This window comes from Coffea arabica, chromosome 4c (assembly GCF_036785885.1).
Source record: "Coffea arabica cultivar ET-39 chromosome 4c, Coffea Arabica ET-39 HiFi, whole genome shotgun sequence".
NCBI lineage: Eukaryota > Viridiplantae > Streptophyta > Magnoliopsida > Gentianales > Rubiaceae > Coffea > Coffea arabica.
This window is the reverse complement of record NC_092316.1, coordinates 20456314-20481209: the sequence shown is the minus strand read 5'-3', so window position 1 is coordinate 20481209 and position 24896 is coordinate 20456314. Positions and strand designations below refer to the sequence as shown.

Below are 24896 nucleotides of genomic sequence, written 5' to 3'. Positions count from 1 at the left end.
GCCCATGGAACAAAGACAAGCTGTGTGTAGCTCACTGGGAGAAATGACAGAGATGAAACAAGGCAAGTATCTAGGACTGCCTATGGTGATCTCTAGGACAAAAGAACAAATCTTTGGGTTCATAAAGGAAAACATCAAGAGAGATTCAAGACTGGAGGAACAAGTTGCTGAGCACAGCGGGCAAGGAAGTAATGCTTAAGGCAGTCTCAATGGCAATGCCAACTTACACCATGTCAGTGTTCAAGTTGCCAAGAAAGCTATGCAAAGACATAAGCTCACTGATGGCTAACTACTGGTGGGGAGAAGCAAATGGAAATAATAAATTGCATTGGTTATCTTGGAAGAGAATGTCAATGAGTAGGAATGCAGGGGGTCTGGGATTCAAGGACATTGAAGCGTACAATAAAGCATTACTGGACAAGCACATTTGGAGAATACTCACCAAACCAAACCTTCTCATTAGTAAAGTGCTGCGAGCAAGATACTTCCCAAACGATTCTATTCTAACATGCAAGCCCCACAAGATTGCTTCCTGGATATGGCAAGGACTGTTAGGAGCAAGAAGCTTGATTGAGAAAGGGGTGATCAGAAGAATTGGTAATGGCAGAAGCACGAGCATCTGGGGCCACAGGTGGATTCCAGGTTATAGCTCAGGTAGGCCAACCCCTCTTGGTCCTCAAAGCTGCGACTTGAAAATGGTGCATGAGCTCATAAGCCATCATAGATGGAAGAAGAACAACCTCTTTAAGTATTTCATGCAAAGCGATGCTGAGAAGATCCTGAATATTCCCATAAGTTTGATGGGGAGGGAGGACAACTTTTATTGGCAACACAACGCAGGAGGGTTCTATACTGTTAGCTCAGGATACAAATGTCAAATGAAAGAGAGTGCCAATGCCAAGATGATAACACCAGAGGCAGCTGGACCAAGCATCTCAGAGGGAGGTCAGCAACTTAGACAAATGTGGAACACCTTGTGGAAACTTAACATCAAACATAAAGTGAAAATCTTCATCTGGAAATGTTTAACAGGAACACTGCCAGTAAGAGCAGCAATATTCAGGAAAACAAGATTGGGAGATCCAATGTGCAGATTATGTGGGGAAGGCCAAGAAACAGTGGAACACTTAATGCTAAACTGTTAACACACGCAGCAAATATGAAAGGCAGCACCAATACAATGGGATGGTGCTATAGACCAAACAGGGGACTTCAGAAGGTGGTGGATCAGAATCTCAGAAGCAAGGACTAGGCCAAGGGGAAGGGAGCATATTGGCTTGACTGCGAATATTTTATGGCAAGTGTGGAAAGAAAGAAACCAGAAGGAATTTGAAAACAAGACCAGCTGCTCTCCAGCTCGAACAATCGAAAAAGCTCATAAAGAGTGGCTGGAGCAAGAGGAAATTATGAAAGGCAAAGCTAGCCAGAGCACAAGAGAAACATCTTTCAATCAGGAAGAGCACTATAAGGGACAGGATAAAGAAGGGACCATCTGTTTAGACGTGGCTACAACAAGTCAGCATGGCCAGGTCTCACTGGGGATTGGAGTCACAGCGATAAAGCACCCAAATACTAGACTTGCGGAATGGGCACTTAAAGAGCAAAGTAAGGGAGATAAAGTCATAGATGAAGCAGTGGCTATCCAGCTGGTCATATGTAAGGCTCTTGAGCATCAGTGGAGCAAAATCACGATCCAGTTTCAAAGCCAGGATCTTATGAGGCAGATAAAGTACAAGAACCCCTCTAGCAGTAGGCTAGCTACCTTAATAGATGACATCCTGAGCATGCAAAAGTTGTTTCGCATGTGCTTGTTTAGTTTGGCAAAGGAAGAAAGTAGTAAACGCAGTAGAAAATTAAGTTCTCATGCCTATGGCATTTTAGTGGATGAGGAATGGAATCTCATCAGTGCTAGATGAGCACTAGTTGTACAGTTCCTTCAAGCCTTTGCTCGTACATGTAACTTCTTGTTTCAAGGAATGAAAATCTTCTAACGTTTCGACAAAAAAAAAAAAAAGAGAAACTCATATAGATTTTTCATTCTTCTTTTCAGATCACCTTGTTTCTCTTTGAACATTTCACAAAGCATTATTTTTTCATCAAGATTATTTTGTAAATCAATCTCATTCTTTTTTAAGAAATCATTTTCAGTTTTCAGTTTCTTGTTTTTTTGAAAAACGCGTGTATTATTCTGAAGAAAAAAACTAATTTTGTATTTTAATTCATTGTTTTTAGCATAAAATTCTTTCAAACTATCATTCAATTTTTCAACGAAGGATTCAAAATCATCATCAGTTTCATCATTACTATCAAGTTGAGGGTTACAAGTTGTTATCTCATCATCTCCATTAGCCATAAAAGTCAATTGAATAGATTTTTCTTCCTCTTCAATTTCACCATCGGAGTTGCACTTATTCCATGTGAATTGGAAGTTGTTGAATCTTAATTTTCTTTCAGCTTTTCCTTCTTTCTTCTTCTTCTTCGGACACTCACTCATGTAGTGTTCAGGTTGGCCACATTCATAGCATTTGTCGCCTTACTTTTTATTTCCCTCTTGTTTTCCTTTGTTTCTTGCATTGTTGAATTGATTTGGAAATGAATTACAAGGTCCTCCTTTTCTGAATCTCCTTTTGTTGAGAATTTTTTTTAAAATTTTTTGTGATGAGAACAAGATCATTGTCGTCAATATCCATATCTTCTTTTTCCAAGGAAGTCGAGTCATCTTCATTTTGAGAAGCTTTTAGAGCAATGCTCCTTCTTGCCTTTGCATCATACTTTTCTTGTACCTTAGTCTTAAGTTTTAGCTCATAAGAGGTTAGAAAATTAATAAGAGATTCAATAAGCATAGAATTCAAATCTTTAGTCTCTTCAATTGCAGTTACTTTACTCTCCCAATTCTTAGACAAAATATTCAAAATTTTTCTATTTTTCTCTCCTAAGGAGTATTTCTTTCTAGCATCTCTAAAATTTTAATAAGATCATTGAATTTACAATACATTTTATCAATATTTTCATGAGATTTCATCTTAAACGACTCATACTTAGTAACTAAGATAGATTTCTTTAGTTCTCTAACATTTTCACTACCTTCATGAATTTCTCTCAGTTTATTCCAAATTTCCTTACCCGACTTGCAGCCTTTGATTCTAATAAATTCATTTGAGTTTAAAGCACTATATAACACATTCATAGCCTTTGCATTTAAGGTGAGATGGGTTCTATCATCACCAGCCAATTCATTTATGATTTTTGATCTTAGTCTATGAGTAATTTCATCTATTATAGAGGTATCATATAGACCTTCATTAATAATAAATCACAATTCAATATCAATCAATTGCAAGAGAATAATCATTTTTTCCTTCCAACTCATATAATTCGATCCATTAAACATTGGAGATTTAGAGACAAATTGTTCTTCAAAAAATATGACATTATTGATTGTCATATTTACTCTTAAGCCGCTTGAGATTAATCTCTAGAAAACCAAGCTCTGATACCAATTGTTAGGCCCGAAGACAACCTAAGAAGGGGGTGAATTAGGTTTATTAAAAAGCTAATCAAGTTATGGGCATTTTTTGCTCAATATGAAATTACCCTCTTTTCTAAGTAATCACACAATAAATCAATCAATAAATGAACAATATCACTTGAGAGAAGTAGAAGAGATAAGCAATTTAAGGATCACAACATAACAATAAATAAATGAGAAGAAAAGAATTGCAAACCAATTGACTACCAAGTTCCTCTTGAACTTGAAGATCAATTTATACAAACTTCTTTAAGTTGATGAAATACAACCAATCTTGTGTACAAAGGAAGGCTCACTTTCTCCTTGCCCCAAACTCCACTCGATTAAGTTATGAAGTTTTATTATCTCTCAGGACAACCCTCATAGAGCTACACTATTGAAATATTCACTCACAAATGAAAAGTTTACAATGAACTTCACAACACCAAGACTACAAATCTTCCTCGGAGAATATTTTCTCACTAAAACTACTCTATATTTTTTGTATCTTTAGTGTGCAAAAGTTATTTGAAGTTTCTGAGCATGCACTTTTTATATAAGACCAAGAAAGTGTTTCATTATTGCTTCCAACAGATAGAAAGTAACTGAAGAGTCAACTAGCCGTTGGGAGTATAAGATGTCCGGTACTTCCGATGCTTACGTCCGATAGCAAATAGAGAGTTTGAAAAATTATTTCAATTCTATTAAACGTCCAGTGAGAATGTTCTGCATCCGATATGATCTGCCCTGTTTATCGGATATCCGGTATTGACTTATGAGCGTCTGATAGCTTTCGACAACCTTTATCTTCTATCAATTTGCTTTTGTTCTTTGAATCAAATTGCTTCAAAACTGAAAAAAGTTCTTATTGAAAAAAGATTAGTAATATCCAATTGTTTTGTAAGCATCAAAAGACAGGAATCAAAATCATCACCATTCATTTAGTACAAATAGAAAATAATATTAGGGATTTCATTACAAAACAAACAAATGATGATCTCACTATGATAGATAACATGAGATATCTTCTTGGTCTAATTACAATGGACAACCTTATTCCGTCTACTTGTCCACAATCACCCAATAAAATTCACTACTCTTTGATGGCCAACATATGGCTACTGTCATTAACAATCTTAAAATACAAAAAGACACAATACGACAATGCCAAAAATCATTTAGCAAAAAGGGCTCTTAAGAGATAGCGCGCTCTGGTCTTGTGTTTTTTTTTAACACTTCAACCTCGAATTTTGAAACTTTAAACTCCAATTTTTGAGATTTAGTTTCCCATCTTTTTGTCAAGTTTCCAGTTCCTTCATAATGCTTTCCATTCTATTCATTCTTCTCAACAAACTGAGAATTATTTGAGTCGAACTTTCACGCATTGATAGATCATACCAACTCCAAAAGCCACATCCATCATCCCATGACTTACATGGTAGGACTAAATCCTCATGTTATAACCTCTCCATTATAAATCAAACAACTTAGCTCTCCTAAGGAGCAAACCACATATCTTTTTGGTGGGTTCCAATTTGCCCATGAGGTTTTCGTTGTTGCCGTTAATCTGCAAGGGTATCTAGGTATGGGTTTAGGAGAGCGCCGTAACATTCTTCGTCTTCTTCGTTCTTTGCCTCCGAATTTAGGGCTCCAAATTGAGTTCCTATTTTTTTGCCTGACAAAATTTGTTCTTTAGGTATAGGTTTGAGGAAAGTAATAATGGGAAGAATAGGGTCGAGTTGGTGGTGGACAAAACTACCCTTGCATTTCGCCACGTGTGTTGATTATTTTGTAAATTAAAAGCAATAATAGAATGGGCTTGGGAGTGCTAATTAGTTAGTTTAGTGGCCAATTTATGATGAAAAATTGTTTGATAGCCAAAATATGATCTGATCAATAGTTTAATGGCCGCTGAAATTTTTTTACCCCAATCTTTTCTTCTTTGTTTCATAATTGTAATTCATCCTTTGATTATTTTACACTTCATGTTCACTTGAAATCACTTGAAATCATCAAGAATCTTCCAAATATCTTCTCATTTCATTGCAATTGATGATTTAGTCATTTCAATCCACAAAAATATGATGTTTTCACCACTTAAATGCATAGAAATGCAACATTTCTTAGTTTTACCACAAAATCCAAAATTTAGTAGAAAACTAGTTATTTAGCTCTTAAAATAACTAAAGCACACCAAAAACTAAATAATAAAACACATAAAAAGATGTAAAATAAACACCAACCAAAATTTTCCCCCCTTCAAATCATGGTTTGTCCTCAAATAATAAAAAATACAAACCAACAATGATTTAAAGGTCGAAATAAATCATATGCAACCTTGAAAGTCAATTCCTCAAAAATGAGTGGATTATCATTATGCAATAATTCATTTTATCTCAAGTGCTTGTAATATCAGGTAAATGAGAGATACTTATATCATAATTTTAACATATTCAACTCAAATTCTCTCTTTAACCTAATTTTACAAGTGACTCAAGTAGTGAAGTTTCTTTTTAACATGCGAATCAACATATTTAGATGAGAATCTCCAGTTACTCAACACTTCACATATCTGAGTTCCTTTGCATACTCTTAATTCAAGTATCAATTTAGGTAAAAATTGTGATAGTCCCACCTCCTCTTAGGGCGTACTCAAGGGTTTGGCGGATCGCCTGCCCAACTCTCGTCAGGATTCAGTCATAATTCATGAAAACTTACAAATAAAAACCCTCAAAAAAATATGATAGTTACTACAACCTTTAACATATACACTCATGGTCCTCCAACATCCACACGACCTATAAATACAATCAAAAAATCAGACTTACAAAATCGAACCAAACAAGCTGGTTAGATATCTAAGAAGTACACGCTCGAACAACTAACAATCTTAGAAGAAATCGAGACTTTCCTCAATTCAACCTCTCATGTTCTCATACCCTGTAAGGAAAACAAATGGCGTGGAATGAGCTAAAAGCTCAGTGAGATTCCAAGTAACCAAACAGGTAAAGTACAAGACAAAATAGCATACCCAGACATCAAGAAACGAGTCAAACTCAAATAAATCATAATCCAATATATAGTTAAGCAATTAGCCAGATAAATCAGGCAAAAGGGTACAGAAAAAAGAACACATTCAGGGCAAAGGATATTGTGACAGCCCCACCTTCCCCTAAGGCGAACCAAAGGGGTTAGCGGACTGCCTGCCCAGCTCTCGCCAGGACTAACGGTACAGTTTACGTCAATCTATAACGTTCCGAACATTGCAATGCCCGCAAATAAGCCAAAATCACAAAATAAAAAAAATGAAAGTCGTGGCACTCCGAAATCCAACCAAACATTATCCAAACATATATATACATTGGAAATCAGCATTTACAAGCCAAATGGCGTACAAGTTATCTCATAAGATCATACAAGTGCATTTAGGCCAATACAAGCCATCCATTAAGGGAAACCATACACTTAGGGTTAACACCCTCAAGGAGCTAATCAAAATACATGTACAAGAGCTCAACTTGCATTCAACTATCATGACCTTTCCAAAAGTGCTCATTTGCCTGTAAGGAAAACAAATAACACGGAATGAGCTAAAGCCCAGTGGTATACCACCCAATAAGCGATCAAAGTCACATAAGCATGAACTTTCATTTGAAGTACGCAAATAAGCGATAAAGCAAAACGGTAAAAGGATACGGTTGGCTCTCAAGAGCCCAATTCCACGCTTGCAATCTTGAACCAACCTCATTGACTCTCCGTCAATGTTAAAATACCAAACCGTAGACAACTCTTTACTTCCATTCCTTCCACCCAACATACCCCAACCGGGCCCGCACTCCATTCAGTAACTTTTGGTAATACTCGAGTTTACCGGAACCAAGGGTCTCATTACCACAAGGTTCCCCAGTACAGTCCCCGTGGCATGATAATTTTCACGACCAAGCCCTCGCCGGCTCGATCCAATTAACTACCATACGGGGTTGAGCTCATAAATGCAGTAAAGCCATTGGATACTCGTCCAACGACACCAAATCAGTTTCCATGAATGGAATGCAGTATTTCATATATCCAGTGCAGTATTTCAGTAAAACACAATCAATAGCCATGAATAAAATCACAAGGGGTGAGGGCGATCAAGTACACCCTCACCTCAATCATTTCCAATAACCAAGTAAGCCTCCAAGGCATCAAATACACATAGCACAAAGCCACATTATAACAAGTAAGTGAGTAGTATACTCACCAAGTAAGAAAATGGTGTTTCATACACCGCGGTCACCAAGACGTCGTGAGCTACCGTCACGCCCTAGAATCACGCAACAAATGCAATGAGACTCGATAACGAGTCATATAGCAATGCTAAACACAACCCCAATAGGGTTTCATATGCATAAATGAGCATAATAGCAAACCAGAAATTAGAAAATGGCCTTAGTCTTGGCCCCGAATAGAAAACTGTTTTACACTCATTATGCGGTAATGGTACAACTCTCACTACAAATATCGGTTGGGGGTGTAAGACCCACCATTTCGAAGCTATGGAACAGGGCTACAATAATGTAGAAGACCACTCAATCCAGTTCCTAGCTTAACTAGGTCGAAAATGCCAAATACTAACCCAGAATTCCTAAAACAGGTTCGCAAAACACAAAACACTGTAATCAGTATATCTCAGTCCTTACAAGTCCAAATGCCGAAATTCCAAAGGAATATGTTAGCTAAGACACTCAGCTACATTTCATCAGAAGACACCAACTCCAAAATCCAAACCAATTCCAGTCAAAATGGCCAATTACTATCGCAGTTTTCGCATTCTGCTCAAAGCAGAACAGCTACAGTAATTTCGTCATAACTCATTCTACATTAATCCAAATGACCTGAAATTTTGCAGGCACATCAACCTCATCAATACCTACAACTTTCATGTTTTGAGCAAAGTCAAATTCGGCCTCTAACACAGTGATCTAAAACCGGACAGAATTGGGGCTTCAAGAACCCTAACTTTCCAATTTTCCATCCAAATCCAAAATTAGTTGCATTTAACCACATTTGACATCCACTATAGCCATTTCCAACCATTACAATTCATCATACAAGCCCCCAACATCAAGATCATATTAAACCAGAAAAATTCCCAATAAAATAAAAACTTCACCATAACAAGCCAAATCAAGAAATAAATCACATTTTCACACACTCATGCCACTTCTAAGCATCATATGACCATTATTAGAGGTAGAAGGGTGTTCAAGCAACACTTACCAAGAAATCAAGAGAAAGAGGGATATTGGACACCTTTGATCTTCAAACAAAGTTCACCAATACACTTACTAACACTAGAAGCAAAGTTCCTATGGAGTGAAATGGATGGAAACAATTGATTTTGGTTGATTTGCACCAAGTGGAAGCTTAAAATTTGAAGAGCTTTCTTCCTTGTGGAGCTTGGGATGGCCGGCCAAGAGGGAAGAGAGAAGAGTGAGTTTTTTTGTAATTTTTTGAGATATTTAACCTTTGGTCAAGAAAGTCAAATTTGTGAATAGTATTTCTTAAAAGGTAACCAATAAGAAAGTGACATGTGTCACCTCCATAAATGCATTCCTATCTTTCTTTTCTCTCTCACATCAATCACTTCACACACACCACTTATCTCTTAACACCCGATAAATTTTTAACAGTATCCGAAACTTAACCTTATTGGCCGAATTTTTCCGAACTTATCGCACTAGTGGGTCCCACGTCCACCATTTACTCTTAATTTTCTAAAATTTCTCCAATGCTAGAAAAATCATCTTAAAACTATAACTGCTCATAAAATCCTCTCAGAAAATATTTCTAAGCCAGAAAATGCAAAAACAAGCAATTAAGGAGGAATAAACCCTAGGAAAAAATATTAGGGTTTTACGGGCTCTCACAGATATAGGTTGCTCTCAAGAGCAAGTTCCACAGTAGTTTGATCAAGGTCCGTTGACTCTTCGTCAACCATGAAAGTATGATGTCTGTAGATCTCTAATTTACACCAGTTTCTGTCCACCAATCAACCCCCTACTGGACCTTAACGTCTAAGAAGTACCCAAGATTCGTTGATTTCCTCAACCAAGCCCTTGCCGGATCGATTCAACCAACTAACTCTAGGTTGGACTTATAGTCCCAGATATTCAGTAATTCAAGATATGGATTATAGCCCCAAGTATTCAAATAATCAAGATTGGAGTCGTTGGCTGTTATTCAACCTCACACAGTAAAGATTAGAGACGTTAGTTGTCACTTAATACTCTGTATTCGGAAATAAATAGTAGTGGTAATATTTGAGCATACCAGTTAGTTGAGAAGATAACATTCCACTCGACAAAATAGAATAGAGGCACTGAGATGGGATGAGAGGCACCTCCCACTCGGATGGAATGTGGTACATGCTACCGCTCAGCAGTAGTGCTAACGAGATAACTCTCCAATTGACTTAATCAGGATAAAAGTACTGAGACGGTGTAACAGCCCCACTTTCCCCTAAGGCGAACCAAAGGGGTTAGCGGACTGCCTGCCCATCTCTCGCCAGGACTACGGATCAGTTAACGTCGATCTAATGCGCTCCGGAGCTTACCAACGCGCGCAAATAGGTCAAAATCACAAAATAAAAAAAACGAAAATCGAAGCCGCGATGAACAGTAGAGGACACGTCAGAATCCGGCCGGATTTGGCCCTTTCCTTTTTCCAAATTTTTTTTCCTCTTTTCCGTTTGAAACGCGTATCAGTTCGAAATCCAACCAAGCATCGACCAAACATATATATACATTGGAAACCAACATTTGCAAGCCAAGACGGCATATCAAATATTCAACTAGTTCATACATGTACAAATAACCATTTACAAGCCAACCATTGGTTGCAACAAAACACTTAGGGTTTTCACCCTCAAGGAGCCATTCAAAATATACATTCACATGAGCTCAACTTGAACCAACTAGCACATTCTTTCCAAAAGTGGTCATTTTCCTGTAAGGAAAACAAATGGCACAGTATGAGCTAAAGCCCAGTGAGCAACTATCACACAAAAGCAGTCAAGATCACATAATCATAACCGTTCAGTTCAAATATGCAATTAAGAGATAAATCAAACCAGTGAAAGGATACGGTTGGCTCTCAAGAGCCCATTTTCACACTTGCAATCTTGATCCAACCTCATTGACCCTCCGTCAATGTTAAAAGTACCAAAACCGTAGATCTCACTTTACTTCCTTTCCTTCCACCAATCATACCCCAACCGGGCCCGCACTCCATTCAGTCACTTTTGGTAATACTCGAGTATACCGGAACCAAGAGTCTCATTACTACAAGGTTCCTCAGTACAGTCCCCGTGGCAAGACAATTTTCACGACCAAGCCCTCGCCGGCTCGATCCAATTGACTACCAAACGGGGTTGAGCTCAGTGATACAGTAAAGCCGTTGGACATTCATCCAAACGACACCAAATCAGTTTCCATGAGTGGAATTCAGTATTTCATATAACCAGTACAGTATTTCAGTGAACAGTCATTAACCATGAATAAAATCACAAGGGGTGAGGGCGGTCAAGTACACCCTCACCTTAATCACTTCCAATAAGCAAATAAGCCTTCAAGGCATCAATTACACATATAACAAAGCCACATTGTAACATTTAAGTGAGTAGTATACTCACAAATCAAATAAGTGCTATTTCATGCACTTCCGTCAGGGGAATGTCGTGAACCACCGTCACGCCCTAGAACAAGTAAACAAATGCAATGAGACTCGATAACGAGTCATATAGCAATGCCAATCACAACCCCAATAGGGTTTTATAAACATATACAAGCATGATAGCAAACCAGGAATTAAGAAAGGCCTTAAACTTAGGCCTTGGAAAGAAAACCGGATTCGACCTCATAATGCGGTAATGGCACAACTCTCACTACGATTATCGGATGGGGGTGTAAGACCCACCGCTTCGAAGCTATGGAACAGGGCTACAACAATGAAGAAGGTCACTCAATCCAGTTCCTAGCTTAACTAGGTCGAAAATGCCAAATACTATACCAGAATTACCAAAACAGGTTTGCAAATCACACAAAACTGTAATTACTATAACTTAGTCTATACAAGTCCAAATGCCGAAATTCCAAAGGCATATGTTAGCTAAGACATCCAGCTACATTTCATCAGAAGACACCAACAACTAAATCCAAACCAATTCCAGTCAAAATGGCCAATAACCAGTACAGTTTTCGCATTCTGTCCAAAGCAGAACAGCTACAGTAATTTCGTCATAACTCATTCCACACTAATCCAAATGACCTGAAATTTTACAGGCACCTCAAACACATCAATACCTACAACTTTCATGTTTTGAGCAAAGTCAAATTCGGCCTCTAACCCTATGATCCAAAACCGGACAGAATTGGGGATTTAAGAACCCTAACTTTTCAGTTTTCATTCCAAATCCAAAATTGGTTGCATTTATCCACATTTCACACCCACTAGAGTTATTATAGGCCATTGCCAATCATCACAAACAACCACACCATCATAATCCAATTAAACCAGAAAAATCATCAATAAATGGAAAACTTCACCAAATCACTTCAAGTCAAGATAAAAACCAGAAATTTCAGCACTTTAATCACTAATAAGCATAACTTAAGCATCATTAGATGTAGGAGGAAGATACACACACCACTCACCTAGTAACAAGAGAGGTAGAGGTGTTGGACACCTTAGCTCTTCCAAAAACTTCACCAAATCAACCACTAACACCAACTAGAAAGATTTTATGGAGTAGAAACTAGTTTAGTTGGTTGAGTTATGGATTGAAGCAAGAAGAAATCAAGACTTGAAGAGGTTTTCTTCCTCCCTTGAACTTGAGAGAGAGGGCCGGCCAACAAGAGAAGAAAAATTGTGAATTTTATGCAATTTTTGGATATTTAATCCTTTGGTCAAAAAAGTCAAAATTGTGAATAGTAAATCTTAAAGGAAAACCAATAACATGGTGACACTTGTCACTCTATTTAATGCATTCTTATCACTTCTTTTCTCTCTCACATCAATCACTTCACACACTCTACTTATCTCTTAACACCCGATAAAATTTACACAGTATCCGGAATTTAACCTAATTGGCCGAATTTTTTCGAACTTTTCGCACTAGTGGGTCCCACGTCCAGTATATATTCTTAATTTTCTAAAAACTCACCAATACTAGAAAAATCATCTAAAAACTATAATTGCTCATAAAATCAACCCAGAAAATGTTTCTAAGCCAGAAAATGCAAAAATTATGCAATTAAGGGAACTAAAACCCTAGGAAAATTTTTAGGGTATTTACGGGTTCTCACACTCTCCCCTCCTTAAAAGAATGTCGTCCTCGACATTCCACCTGTACTAATCAGATCAAATATCCCTCAAGAGTCACTCGAGCCTTCTAACTAATATAGATCCGGTCAAGATATCGCTCAGAAACCAATCAAGCATTGGGATTCAATCTATTCCAACTTGTATTCACCAGGTCCAATTTGTTTTCCCCAAAGTCGGCCAAATACTAAAAATCATTCGAATCTCACTTATCGTAATTCATGATCCAGGAAAACATGGCCTATATAATCCAAGTACTACATATCACGCCAATCCAACCTATCAAATGGTCATGGTTCAATAGGGAGTTAATCACGTACCCAAATAAAACAGGCAAAAGGCTTGAAATCGGACGCAAGGTCCCAGATATTTGGAAGAAATTCAGGGTATAGTGATGCTTTAGATCAAAATTCATCTCTGGTGGTGCTGGACAACATAACAAGCTAGCACAACGGCTATGCTTCACCAAAGAATTTCAGTTCAGTAAGTTGGCCCTGGTGGTGCTGGACAACACAACAAGCTAGCTCAACGGCTAAACTTCACCAAAAGCCTCAGTGCAAAATGTCATCCCTGGTGGTGCTGGACAACACAACAGGCAATGCCCCACCAGAGAGGTTCAGTTCAACCGCTACAAAAGAGTAGTAGCCGGTCTACAGTCACACCAGTACGAATAAGTTCAAGAGTAGGGTCAAAGCAGAGCCAAATACTTCAGGTTCATGGTGCATGAGCACGAATAAAAGTATAAGTTCAAGTTCAAGTGCAAGTTCAAGTTCAACTTCAAGGATCATGAGTACGAGTAAGAACACACTGGTCTAGCCTCTGTCCAGCAATTCACATTCTTAAGCAGTCACAAATTCAAATCCACATTAGGTATGTAAGGCCACACTAGCCTAAACAGGTTCAAGTCTCAAGTAAGCTCAGTCTAATCGGTTCCAGACAGTTCGAGTTCTCTTACCAACCCAATACAATACTTTCGGAGTTCAAATTTCCATAAAAGTTGGAATATGGTCACAAAACCAATCATAATATATGTTGCGCACAAGAAAATCTCACCAAGTTTCCGACTAGGTTAATCCATTATACACCAGTAGATCTGATCTTCGGATTTATTTTCGGTTCATATTCAGTACTAGGGACCTAATAAATTACATGAAACTATCCATCAATTTCTCCCATGAATACGGAGTTGGCTAAACCCTCGGTCATAATGCTTTACTCCCAGTCCTGCTACCCTACTTAATAGAAGTCTATAATCACAGGACAAGGCATAATTAAGCATCAAAAAGCTTAATACATATACAAGGTATAACAATTTTTGAATCAGGACATGATTCTTTACAGGTATCAAAATTATAGCACGAGCCAAAAGTCACAAAATAAGGCCAATATGTCAGATATTGTATATAGGCAATTAAGTGTCACAACAGATAAAAGCTTATGTAAGCAGGATACCAAAGTCTCAGGACGTGCACCACCCTTCCTAGGTCTATAGTTAAACCAAAGGGTCCAATTATTGCTAATTTCAATCAAATCACATACCCTTACGCAATTAGATCCAATAAAGCCATAACGCCAGCTGAAACCAAGATTATCCATTCGAAGTTAAAAATCTGAAATAAACAAGCGACCAGCAAAAGCACCATCATCTCCAAGAATAACCAATCTTAGGTTCTATAGTAAAGTCGCAAGTTCCATGTTCAAACCCAAGAAATGAATACAACTCGCTAACTAACGTGCCAAATGGAACCCAAGTCAATTCACACTAACTTCGTACTCTTGAATACAGTCACTCTATATCTCAAAGTTGCCTCAGTCCGTACATTTAAAATTGGCTCACTCTTCTTGAAAGTCAAGAATTTTAAAACATAAGAAAAGTATTTAAAGTAATCAGAAATCTTATCAAGTTCAAAATTCACAATGTTAACCATAAGCTTGCCATTCTTTCAAAAATTCAGGATATATATATATTTTTTCTTCGTGTAAAGCATGGACAATTTCAAGTGTGAGACTACACTAATATACAATCAAGGGGAAAACTTAGTTTAGAAATTGTTATCCTGGTATTAACCCATCATATACAAAATTCAACAACTCATCAGTTATTCACTAATTTTCAAATTTGAAATTCAAGTAAAATTCACCTTTTTACCAAAATCAGGAAAATATACATATTTAAAGCATATATATCTTATTTCCACTCATCGCTTACAAATAAAACTAGTACATCCTAGTTTTTCTTCAAAATCCCAAAACAGAATTTCTTTAGAAGGTATGTGGGCGGAAAATGCATTTAAACACATTACACGTACACATAGCCCACATAACCAGGTTAAGCAATCATACGGAACAGTCAGTCAATTACATACGAAGTCATTGCATGAAACAATAGGGTCCTCAAAAGTACTTTGAACAACTAGGTCACAAGTGCAAAAGAACTCACGAAAAGCTTTTCCCCTTCTAGGGCTTCGTCCAAATATTTATATCTTAATCAAGGTCGATCACGCTTAACCATACCCGAACAAACCACACGAAGTTCCATAGAATCGCCTTTCTAGTTCACCAAATTCTTTCTAACCTAGGCCCTCATATCCTTCGTATCCGGGCGCAAGAATCTTGTCTAAGATAGTTCACATCTCGAGCCGGCCGGTCCCAAGAGTAAACCATCCTTATTAAAGGTTCCTACCCGACATACATACCTAGCTTCCTCGAGTCCCATAATAATGATTCATACACTTATCACATGCCCGGTTCATAACTTACGCTCAAACGAGCACTTAGACATATTCATGAAATTAGGACCACAACACCCCTTGGCCCAGTCTCACTCCGCGCAGAGACCACGCGACGTGGCTCTGATACCACTTGTAACAGCCCCACTTTCCCCTAAGGCGAACCAAAGGGGTTAGCGGACTGCCTGCCCAGCTCTCGCCAGGACTACGGATCAGTTAACGTCGATCTAATGCGCTCCGGAGCTTACCAACGCGCGCAAATAGGTCAAAATCACAAAATAAAAAAAACGAAAATCGAAGCCGCGATGAACAGTAGAGGACACGTCAGAATCCGGCCGGATTTGGCCCTTTCCTTTTTCCAAATTTTTTTTCCTCTTTTCCGTTTGAAACGCGTATCAGTTCGAAATCCAACCAAGCATCGACCAAACATATATATACATTGGAAACCAACATTTGCAAGCCAAGACGGCATATCAAATATTCAACTAGTTCATACATGTACAAATAACCATTTACAAGCCAACCATTGGTTGCAACAAAACACTTAGGGTTTTCACCCTCAAGGAGCCATTCAAAATATACATTCACATGAGCTCAACTTGAACCAACTAGCACATTCTTTCCAAAAGTGGTCATTTTCCTGTAAGGAAAACAAATGGCACAGTATGAGCTAAAGCCCAGTGAGCAACTATCACACAAAAGCAGTCAAGATCACATAATCATAACCGTTCAGTTCAAATATGCAATTAAGAGATAAATCAAACCAGTGAAAGGATACGGTTGGCTCTCAAGAGCCCATTTTCACACTTGCAATCTTGATCCAACCTCATTGACCCTCCGTCAATGTTAAAAGTACCAAAACCGTAGATCTCACTTTACTTCCTTTCCTTCCACCAATCATACCCCAACCGGGCCCGCACTCCATTCAGTCACTTTTGGTAATACTCGAGTATACCGGAACCAAGAGTCTCATTACTACAAGGTTCCTCAGTACAGTCCCCGTGGCAAGACAATTTTCACGACCAAGCCCTCGCCGGCTCGATCCAATTGACTACCAAACGGGGTTGAGCTCAGTGATACAGTAAAGCCGTTGGACATTCATCCAAACGACACCAAATCAGTTTCCATGAGTGGAATTCAGTATTTCATATAACCAGTACAGTATTTCAGTGAACAGTCATTAACCATGAATAAAATCACAAGGGGTGAGGGCGGTCAAGTACACCCTCACCTTAATCACTTCCAATAAGCAAATAAGCCTTCAAGGCATCAATTACACATATAACAAAGCCACATTGTAACATTTAAGTGAGTAGTATACTCACAAATCAAATAAGTGCTATTTCATGCACTTCCGTCAGGGGAATGTCGTGAACCACCGTCACGCCCTAGAACAAGTAAACAAATGCAATGAGACTCGATAACGAGTCATATAGCAATGCCAATCACAACCCCAATAGGGTTTTATAAACATATACAAGCATGATAGCAAACCAGGAATTAAGAAAGGCCTTAAACTTAGGCCTTGGAAAGAAAACCGGATTCGACCTCATAATGCGGTAATGGCACAACTCTCACTACGATTATCGGATGGGGGTGTAAGACCCACCGCTTCGAAGCTATGGAACAGGGCTACAACAATGAAGAAGGTCACTCAATCCAGTTCCTAGCTTAACTAGGTCGAAAATGCCAAATACTATACCAGAATTACCAAAACAGGTTTGCAAATCACACAAAACTGTAATTACTATAACTTAGTCTATACAAGTCCAAATGCCGAAATTCCAAAGGCATATGTTAGCTAAGACATCCAGCTACATTTCATCAGAAGACACCAACAACTAAATCCAAACCAATTCCAGTCAAAATGGCCAATAACCAGTACAGTTTTCGCATTCTGTCCAAAGCAGAACAGCTACAGTAATTTCGTCATAACTCATTCCACACTAATCCAAATGACCTGAAATTTTACAGGCACCTCAAACACATCAATACCTACAACTTTCATGTTTTGAGCAAAGTCAAATTCGGCCTCTAACCCTATGATCCAAAACCGGACAGAATTGGGGATTTAAGAACCCTAACTTTTCAGTTTTCATTCCAAATCCAAAATTGGTTGCATTTATCCACATTTCACACCCACTAGAGTTATTATAGGCCATTGCCAATCATCACAAACAACCACACCATCATAATCCAATTAAACCAGAAAAATCATCAATAAATGGAAAACTTCACCAAATCACTTCAAGTCAAGATAAAAACCAGAAATTTCAGCACTTTAATCACTAATAAGCATAACTTAAGCATCATTAGATGTAGGAGGAAGATACACACACCACTCACCTAGTAACAAGAGAGGTAGAGGTGTTGGACACCTTAGCTCTTCCAAAAACTTCACCAAATCAACCACTAACACCAACTAGAAAGATTTTATGGAGTAGAAACTAGTTTAGTTGGTTGAGTTATGGATTGAAGCAAGAAGAAATCAAGACTTGAAGAGGTTTTCTTCCTCCCTTGAACTTGAGAGAGAGGGCCGGCCAACAAGAGAAGAAAAATTGTGAATTTTATGCAATTTTTGGATATTTAATCCTTTGGTCAAAAAAGTCAAAATTGTGAATAGTAAATCTTAAAGGAAAACCAATAACATGGTGACACTTGTCACTCTATTTAATGCATTCTTATCACTTCTTTTCTCTCTCACATCAATCACTTCACACACTCTACTTATCTCTTAACACCCGATAAAATTTACACAGTATCCGGAATTTAACCTAATTGGCCGAATTTTTTCGAACTTTTCGCACTAGTGGGTCCCACGTCCAGTATATATTCTTAATTTTCTAAAAACTCACCAATACTAGAAAAATCATCTAAAAACTATAATTGCTCATAAAATCAACCCAGAAAATGTTTCTAAGCCAGAAAATGCAAAAATTATGCAATTAAGGGAACTAAAACCCTAGGAAAATTTTTAGGGTATTTACGGGTTCTCACAGACGGGATGAGAGGCACCTTCTACTCGGATGGAGTGTGGTACATGCTACCACTCAGCACTTACAGGTCAAGCACAAGCACAAACACAAGTACAAGTCAATCAAGTGCAAACAAGTACAAGATCATTCAAGAAGGGGAGGCCAAGGGCGATAAGGACACACTGGCCTAGCCAGAATCAAGTCACAAGTAATGTCCAGCAATTCACATTCTCAAGTATTCCAAGTATTTCAAGTCAATATACAGGTCATATACAAATCAAGTTACTTGTTCATGCGTGAAGGAGATATCAAGTATTTAGTCAAGTTGCGTCAATTGAGTGTACATAAGAGCACACTCGCCTAAATAGGTTCAAATCACAAATAAGTTCAACATATCATGTTTCAAGCATTTCAAGTCCAAACAGTTGAAAATCAGGTGGTTAAGAACCCTGATCAAACAAGAAAACTGGAAGAAAGCTACAGAAATAAGAAATTTTCTTAGCAAATTCGGCCACAAATCCATTCGAGAATCCGGCCGGATTCTGGCCCTTTTGAGTTGCAACAAAATGGCTAATACATGTTTTAACAAAATCTCATAAATTTAGTCGAGATGGGTCAAGTGCGATAAAGTATACACTTGCCTATGAGACAAGAAACCAAGTACCTAACATTATCTAACAACAATGAGCATGTAACACGTAAGTCGGTGGGATAACCACCCGAGTGACCAACAAGTCAAGTGCAAGTAAAGTATTTCATTTCATACCAATATCACGAAATGAACTACAAATGATCGAGTATGATAAAGCACATTCTCGTCCCAAAGATTATCAATTCAAGAGTAATTACTTTAACCAAGTAAGCATGTTATTCAAACAAGGAGACATTCCATGTAAATTTTTTCATGTACTTGGAACATTCACCAATCAATTGCCACCCTTAACTTTAACCTTTGTTCGTTCTCTTGAACTCTCTCGAGTCTTGTGGTCACATATTATATAAAAAGGCTAGCAATATAAAGGCAAAATACATAAAGAAATTAAGGTTTCTAAGACTCCAGTTCCTTTCACTTAAACCTCAATTTCACTTATAATCCATACCCAAAATGATTTACCAACTCCAACCTTAAAGTGGAAATGAAAGTAAAAATGGTTCTAAGAGAACAGAATTTTCTAGTTTTTGCGCAACATTATTTGAAAAATCATATCTCAAGTTTCTTAAGTGCAAAATTTATAAACTTTATACCATCAGAAAATAAACTAAAAGGGTTACAATTTCCCAGAAGACACATTTGTAAGATTCAGTCCAGAAGTTAGTCAAATTCCAGCCTCAATTTGCTGCATCATCCAGTCAAAAGACAGATCAGGTATGGCAAATCAGTCAACTTTGAAAAATCACAGATATTCATAAAAATTGAGAAAAGTTATAAAATTTGCATGGTAGAAAGTATTCTGAATCTAGTTTTAAACAAAATAAACAGAACTCAATTCTAATTTTTCTACACTAAGATATAACAGATTTTGTATGACTGCCCAAGGTTCCCTGCGGACAAATTTTCAGCAGCACTTTCTTTGTGTTTACCAATTTTTTTTCTAACCAATTCAAGGCTTCATTCTTACCACAAAACAGATTCAACTCAAGCATATATATACCAGGCCAACAACTCACTAAATCAAGCATTTACATAGCATATAATCATCACCTCCGTTTCCCAAATCCTAGGGCAACGAGCGAAAGTCGTTAACATTCTTGGTTTATTTTCCAACCCAAATGTAAGTTCATTAGGTGATCAAGTGAGTAGTTAGATCTACTCAATTCACCTTGCAAGTTAGGCCAAAAATGCAGTAAAAGGTCATAAGAAAACAAGTTTGACAAGTATAAGAAAGTTGAGCAAAAGGAAAATCTCATTTAAGTTCAAAGTAGTCTTCGTGGATAAAACAGTTATGGCCACGCAATCTTGGAAAAACGGTCATATCTCTCTGTAGGAAGGTCAGAATCAGGTGTCGTTAGCAGCGTTGGAAACTAGACTCAAAGAGCTTTCCAACGGTAACAAATGTACACTCTAGTTCCTCTCCTATTAATACCAGTGATTTGGGGAAATCGGCTATTTTTCAGTTCTAATCATCTTAGAACCCTAACAAAGTTGTCCTATCTCTTCTTGCCAACTTCACTTGTTTCGAGTCAAATTCATCCAATACACTCTTCTAGAGTTCATATAAATGGGATCAAGTTATCTAGCACCATTGAGGCTTAAAATGTAATATACATAATGCTTAAGTGAACCCAAACAATCTAGCCAACAAAGGAGAACCAAAACAGTCCAATAGTTGCCAAAAACAACCACTTTGCTTGCTTCATTTCCATCTCAACTCACACATAAGTTTAACCAATGTTTAGCCAAGTTTCCTAGGCTTAATTAAGGTGCAAATGAGTCACAAAAATCAAGGAAAACTCTCCACTCCATGGCTGGACTGCAAAAAGAAACCAAAACAGTCCACAAGTTCCCTTGCAACACCAACCTTCATCCCTTCATTTATAGTTAACTTAAGCATCATTCCAAGAGTTGTCCTTAGCTCAAAAAGGGTCCAAAACTTGTTAATACATCAAGTAAAATCATAAACAAAACTTGGACAAAAAATAAAACACATGGTATGCAACACAACCAACCCTACTTCTACTTGTTTAGTTCAAGAAGTTTCACCACAAATATCATCCATTCAACTCCTAGTTTGCCATTAAAACTTCAAACACTTGATATAACACAAGAAAGTTAGGATTTAAGGGTCATATACCTCTCTTATGTGAAGCTTGAATCACCAAAACAAACCACCAAAACCAAAGCTCCAAGTTTGAATCACACGCTAGAGTTGAAGGTTGTTCACTCACCTAACTCAAGTCCTTCTGTGACAGCCCCACTTTCCCCTAAGGCGAACCAAAGGGGTTAGCGGACTGCCTGCCCAGCTCTCGCCAGGACTACGGATCAGAGTAGAGCTATTAATAGCGATCCGGAACTTACAAACGAGCGTAAACAAGTCAAGATGGTAAAATAACCCAAAACAAAAAAAAAATGAAATCTGGAGTCGGCCATGAATAGTAACCGACCCGTCAGAACGCAACCGAAAGAGCACGCAAACATTCACATCTGAACTTTAGCGATTACAATCCAAAAGGACATACAAAAGTTTTCAAAAGTTGATACATACACACGGTTTGCCAAATCAGAAGAGAAAACGCCCCAAAAGTACACTTAGGGTTTTAATACATGAGCTATACAAAAGATATGTTCGACTAGCTCAGTTTGGCAGCCATTTGTCAAATCCAGACCAAAAGTGTTTATTTTCCTGTAAGGAAAACAAAAGGGACAGAAAGGGGTGAGCTTGCGCTCAATGAGGTACCAAACATATAGCAGAAAAATCATGGCATTTCACATTTAACAAATCAGATACACATGCCAGATGTAAATCAAAGGAACCAATGATTCAAATCAGAAGGATACGGGTGGCTCTCAGGAGCCAAATTTCCAGCGCAGTACTTGATCCAAACCGGTTGACTCTCCGTCAACGTATATAGAACCAAACGTCCGTAGACCCCTCTTTACACCGAATTCCGTCCACCAAACACCCCTTTACCGGGCCCGCTCACCGTAACCGAACAGAAATGGTAATACTCGAGTATACCGGAATCAAGGGTCTCAATACCCAAAAATCCCCGAACAGACTACCGTGGTTCGTTATCTAATCGTCCAGGCCCTTGCCGGCCCGACTCGAATAACTTAGCCACAGGATTGAGCTCATAGGTCATAGAAATCCGAACAGATGCAGACACAGATAACAGATTCAGATACAGATACAGAATAGCATATTCAGATAGCAGATTCAGACGGCAGATTCAGATAGGCACTCAAAATTGGCATATGAACAGACAAGAGAACGAGTGTGATAAAGTACACCCTCGTCTCAAACAAATTAAACAGATTGCAGAGCAAAAATCAAGTTAAACAGCAATGGAGGGGAGTGGTACACTCACCGATTCAACTTCAAAAAGTTTCACTTCAGATTGGCCTTAATCGCCAAGAAACCCTAAAATAATCAAAATAAACCAATTGAAGGTTTTACTTCCAGAATCGAGTAAACAGAATGCACATGTGAGGCTCGACTACTAGTCGTATACCTCGCCAAATAATTACTAATGCAAGGGTGCAAAACATGATTTTCTTGGAAACGAAAAGGTAGCATGAAGACCTAGGCGCAAACAACCCAAAAGCCTTTCATTCTACCAAAAGGCAAACCCAACTTAAAGGAACCAAACGGCCTAGAAAATCGGGCAGCACTTCCCCTAAATCTCTTACTTTTCCAGCCATTAAGGCTTCATTCTATCCTCAAATCAGTCCCAACATTTCACACAAAATTCATCTCATTTCCCAAAAGCCGTTCGCTAGGCTCAACGTGGTACAAATACAAAAGTTAACTAGGAAACAATCGAAATGAAAGCAAGCCCTAAAAGAGACTCGATAACGAGTCATAAACCAATGCCAACCACAACCCCAATAAGGTTTCATATGCATAAATGAGCATAATAGCAAACCAGAAATTAGAAAATGGCCTTAGTCTTGGCCCCAAATAGAAAACTGTTTTGCCCTTATTATGCGGTAATGGTGTAAAATTCTCTACGGTTATCGGATGGCGGTGCAAGACCCACCGTTTCGAAGCTATGAAACAGGGCTACAACAATGTAGAAGGTCACTCAATCCAGTTCCTGGCCCAACTAGGTCAAAAATACGAAATACTATACCAGAATTCCCAAAACAGGTTTGCAAAACGCAGAAAACTGTAATCGGTATATCTCAGTCCATACTAGTCCAAATGCCGAAATTCCAAAGGCATATGTTAGCTAAGACATTCAGCGACATTTCATCAGAAGACACCAACTTCAAAATCCAAACCAAAACCAGCCAAAATGGCCAATTACTATCGCAGTTTTCGCATTCTGTCCAAAGCAGAACAGCTACAGTAATTTCGTCATAACTCATTCTACATTAATCCAAATGCCCTGAAATTTTACAGGCACCTTAACCACATCAATACCTACAACTTTCATGTTTTGAGCAAAGTCTAATTCGGCCTCTAACCCAGTAATCTAAAACCGGACAGAATTGGGAATAATAAGAACCCTAACTTTCCATTTTCCATCCAAATCCAAAATTGATTGCAAATACTTATCAAACATACCTACTAGAGCCATTATAGTCCATTGCCAATCATCAAAGATGGCCACAACATTCATTTCATATTACACCAGAAAATTCATCACAAAATGGAAAACTTCACCAAAACTCTTCAAATCAAGAAATAAATCATATATTCCAACACTTATGCCACCCTTAAGCACAAAATAACCATCATTAAGTATAAGGAAGTAGTAAAACATCACTTACCTAAGAACAAGAGGTGTAGAGAGGTTGGCCACCTTAGAGCTTCAAACAAACTTCACTACAACCCTTACTAGCACTAGAAGATAGGATTTTATGGAGTGAAATCTAGTCTAAGCTTTTGTTTATGGAAGATTGAACCAAATGGAAGCTTGCAAAATGATGAAGTTCTCTTCCTTCTTGAGGTAAGAGGGCCGGCCATCCAAGGTGAGAAAATGGGGATTTTTTTGTGAAATTTTTAGATATTTAACCAATTTTGGTCAAAAGTCAAAAAAAGTGAATAGTGTTCCATAAGCTTCAACCCATAAGATGGTGACACTTGTCACACCATTAATGCAATCCTATCCTTTCTTTTCTCTCTCACATCAATCATTTCACACACTCTACTTATCTCTTAACACCCGATAAATTTTACACAGTATCCGGAATTTAACCTAATTGGCCGAATTTTTTCGAACTTTTCGCACTAGTGGGTCCCACGTCTGATATACGTTCTTAATTTCTCAAAATCTATTCGTTACAAGAAAAATCATCTAAAAACTATATTTACTCGTAAAATCCACTAAGAAAATATTTCTAAGCCAGAAAATGCAGAAATCATGCCATTAAAGGAAATAAACCCTAAGAAAATTATTAGGGATTTACGGGTTCTCACACCTTCACTTTTGATTTTTGCTCAAAGATCAAAGTAAGGTTTATAAGCAAGAAAATGGAGTTTTCTCTCTTTCCTTGGAAGCTTCAAAGTGGCCTGCCATAAGAGAAGAAAATGGAGCCAAGAATGGTTTAAATTTCCTCTAATTCCTTTAGTCAAAAGTTGAATGGTTAGGGTTTGGCCACTTGTCTCAATCTTGGCCATTTTCTCTCTAAACTTTAACTAATGAAGTTTCTATCCT

At 38.0% G+C, this 24896-nt stretch overlaps 1 protein-coding gene across 1 annotated transcript; it reads left to right on the top strand.

Moving 5' to 3' along the window:
- Positions 1-209: 209 nt before the first annotated feature.
- Positions 210-1916, top strand: LOC113739033 (uncharacterized). Its single transcript, XM_027266281.1, has 3 exons — positions 210-945; positions 1033-1118; positions 1167-1916. Exons 1-3 carry the CDS (start codon positions 210-212, stop codon positions 1914-1916), a joined length of 1572 nt encoding a protein of 523 aa, XP_027122082.1.
- Positions 1917-24896: the final 22980 nt, after the last annotated feature.

Excerpts from the sequence above, each read along its gene's own strand:
- LOC113739033 (XM_027266281.1), top strand. The coding sequence starts at position 210 with ATGGCAATGCCAACTTACACCATGTCAGTGTTCAAGTTGCCAAGAAAG. Across the intron at positions 946-1,032 it reads ACCAAGCATCTCAGAGGGAG|GAACACTGCCAGTAAGAGCA; the intron begins GTCAGCAACTTA and ends AATGTTTAACAG. Across the intron at positions 1,119-1,166 it reads GTGGGGAAGGCCAAGAAACA|GCAGCACCAATACAATGGGA; the intron begins GTGGAACACTTA and ends CAAATATGAAAG.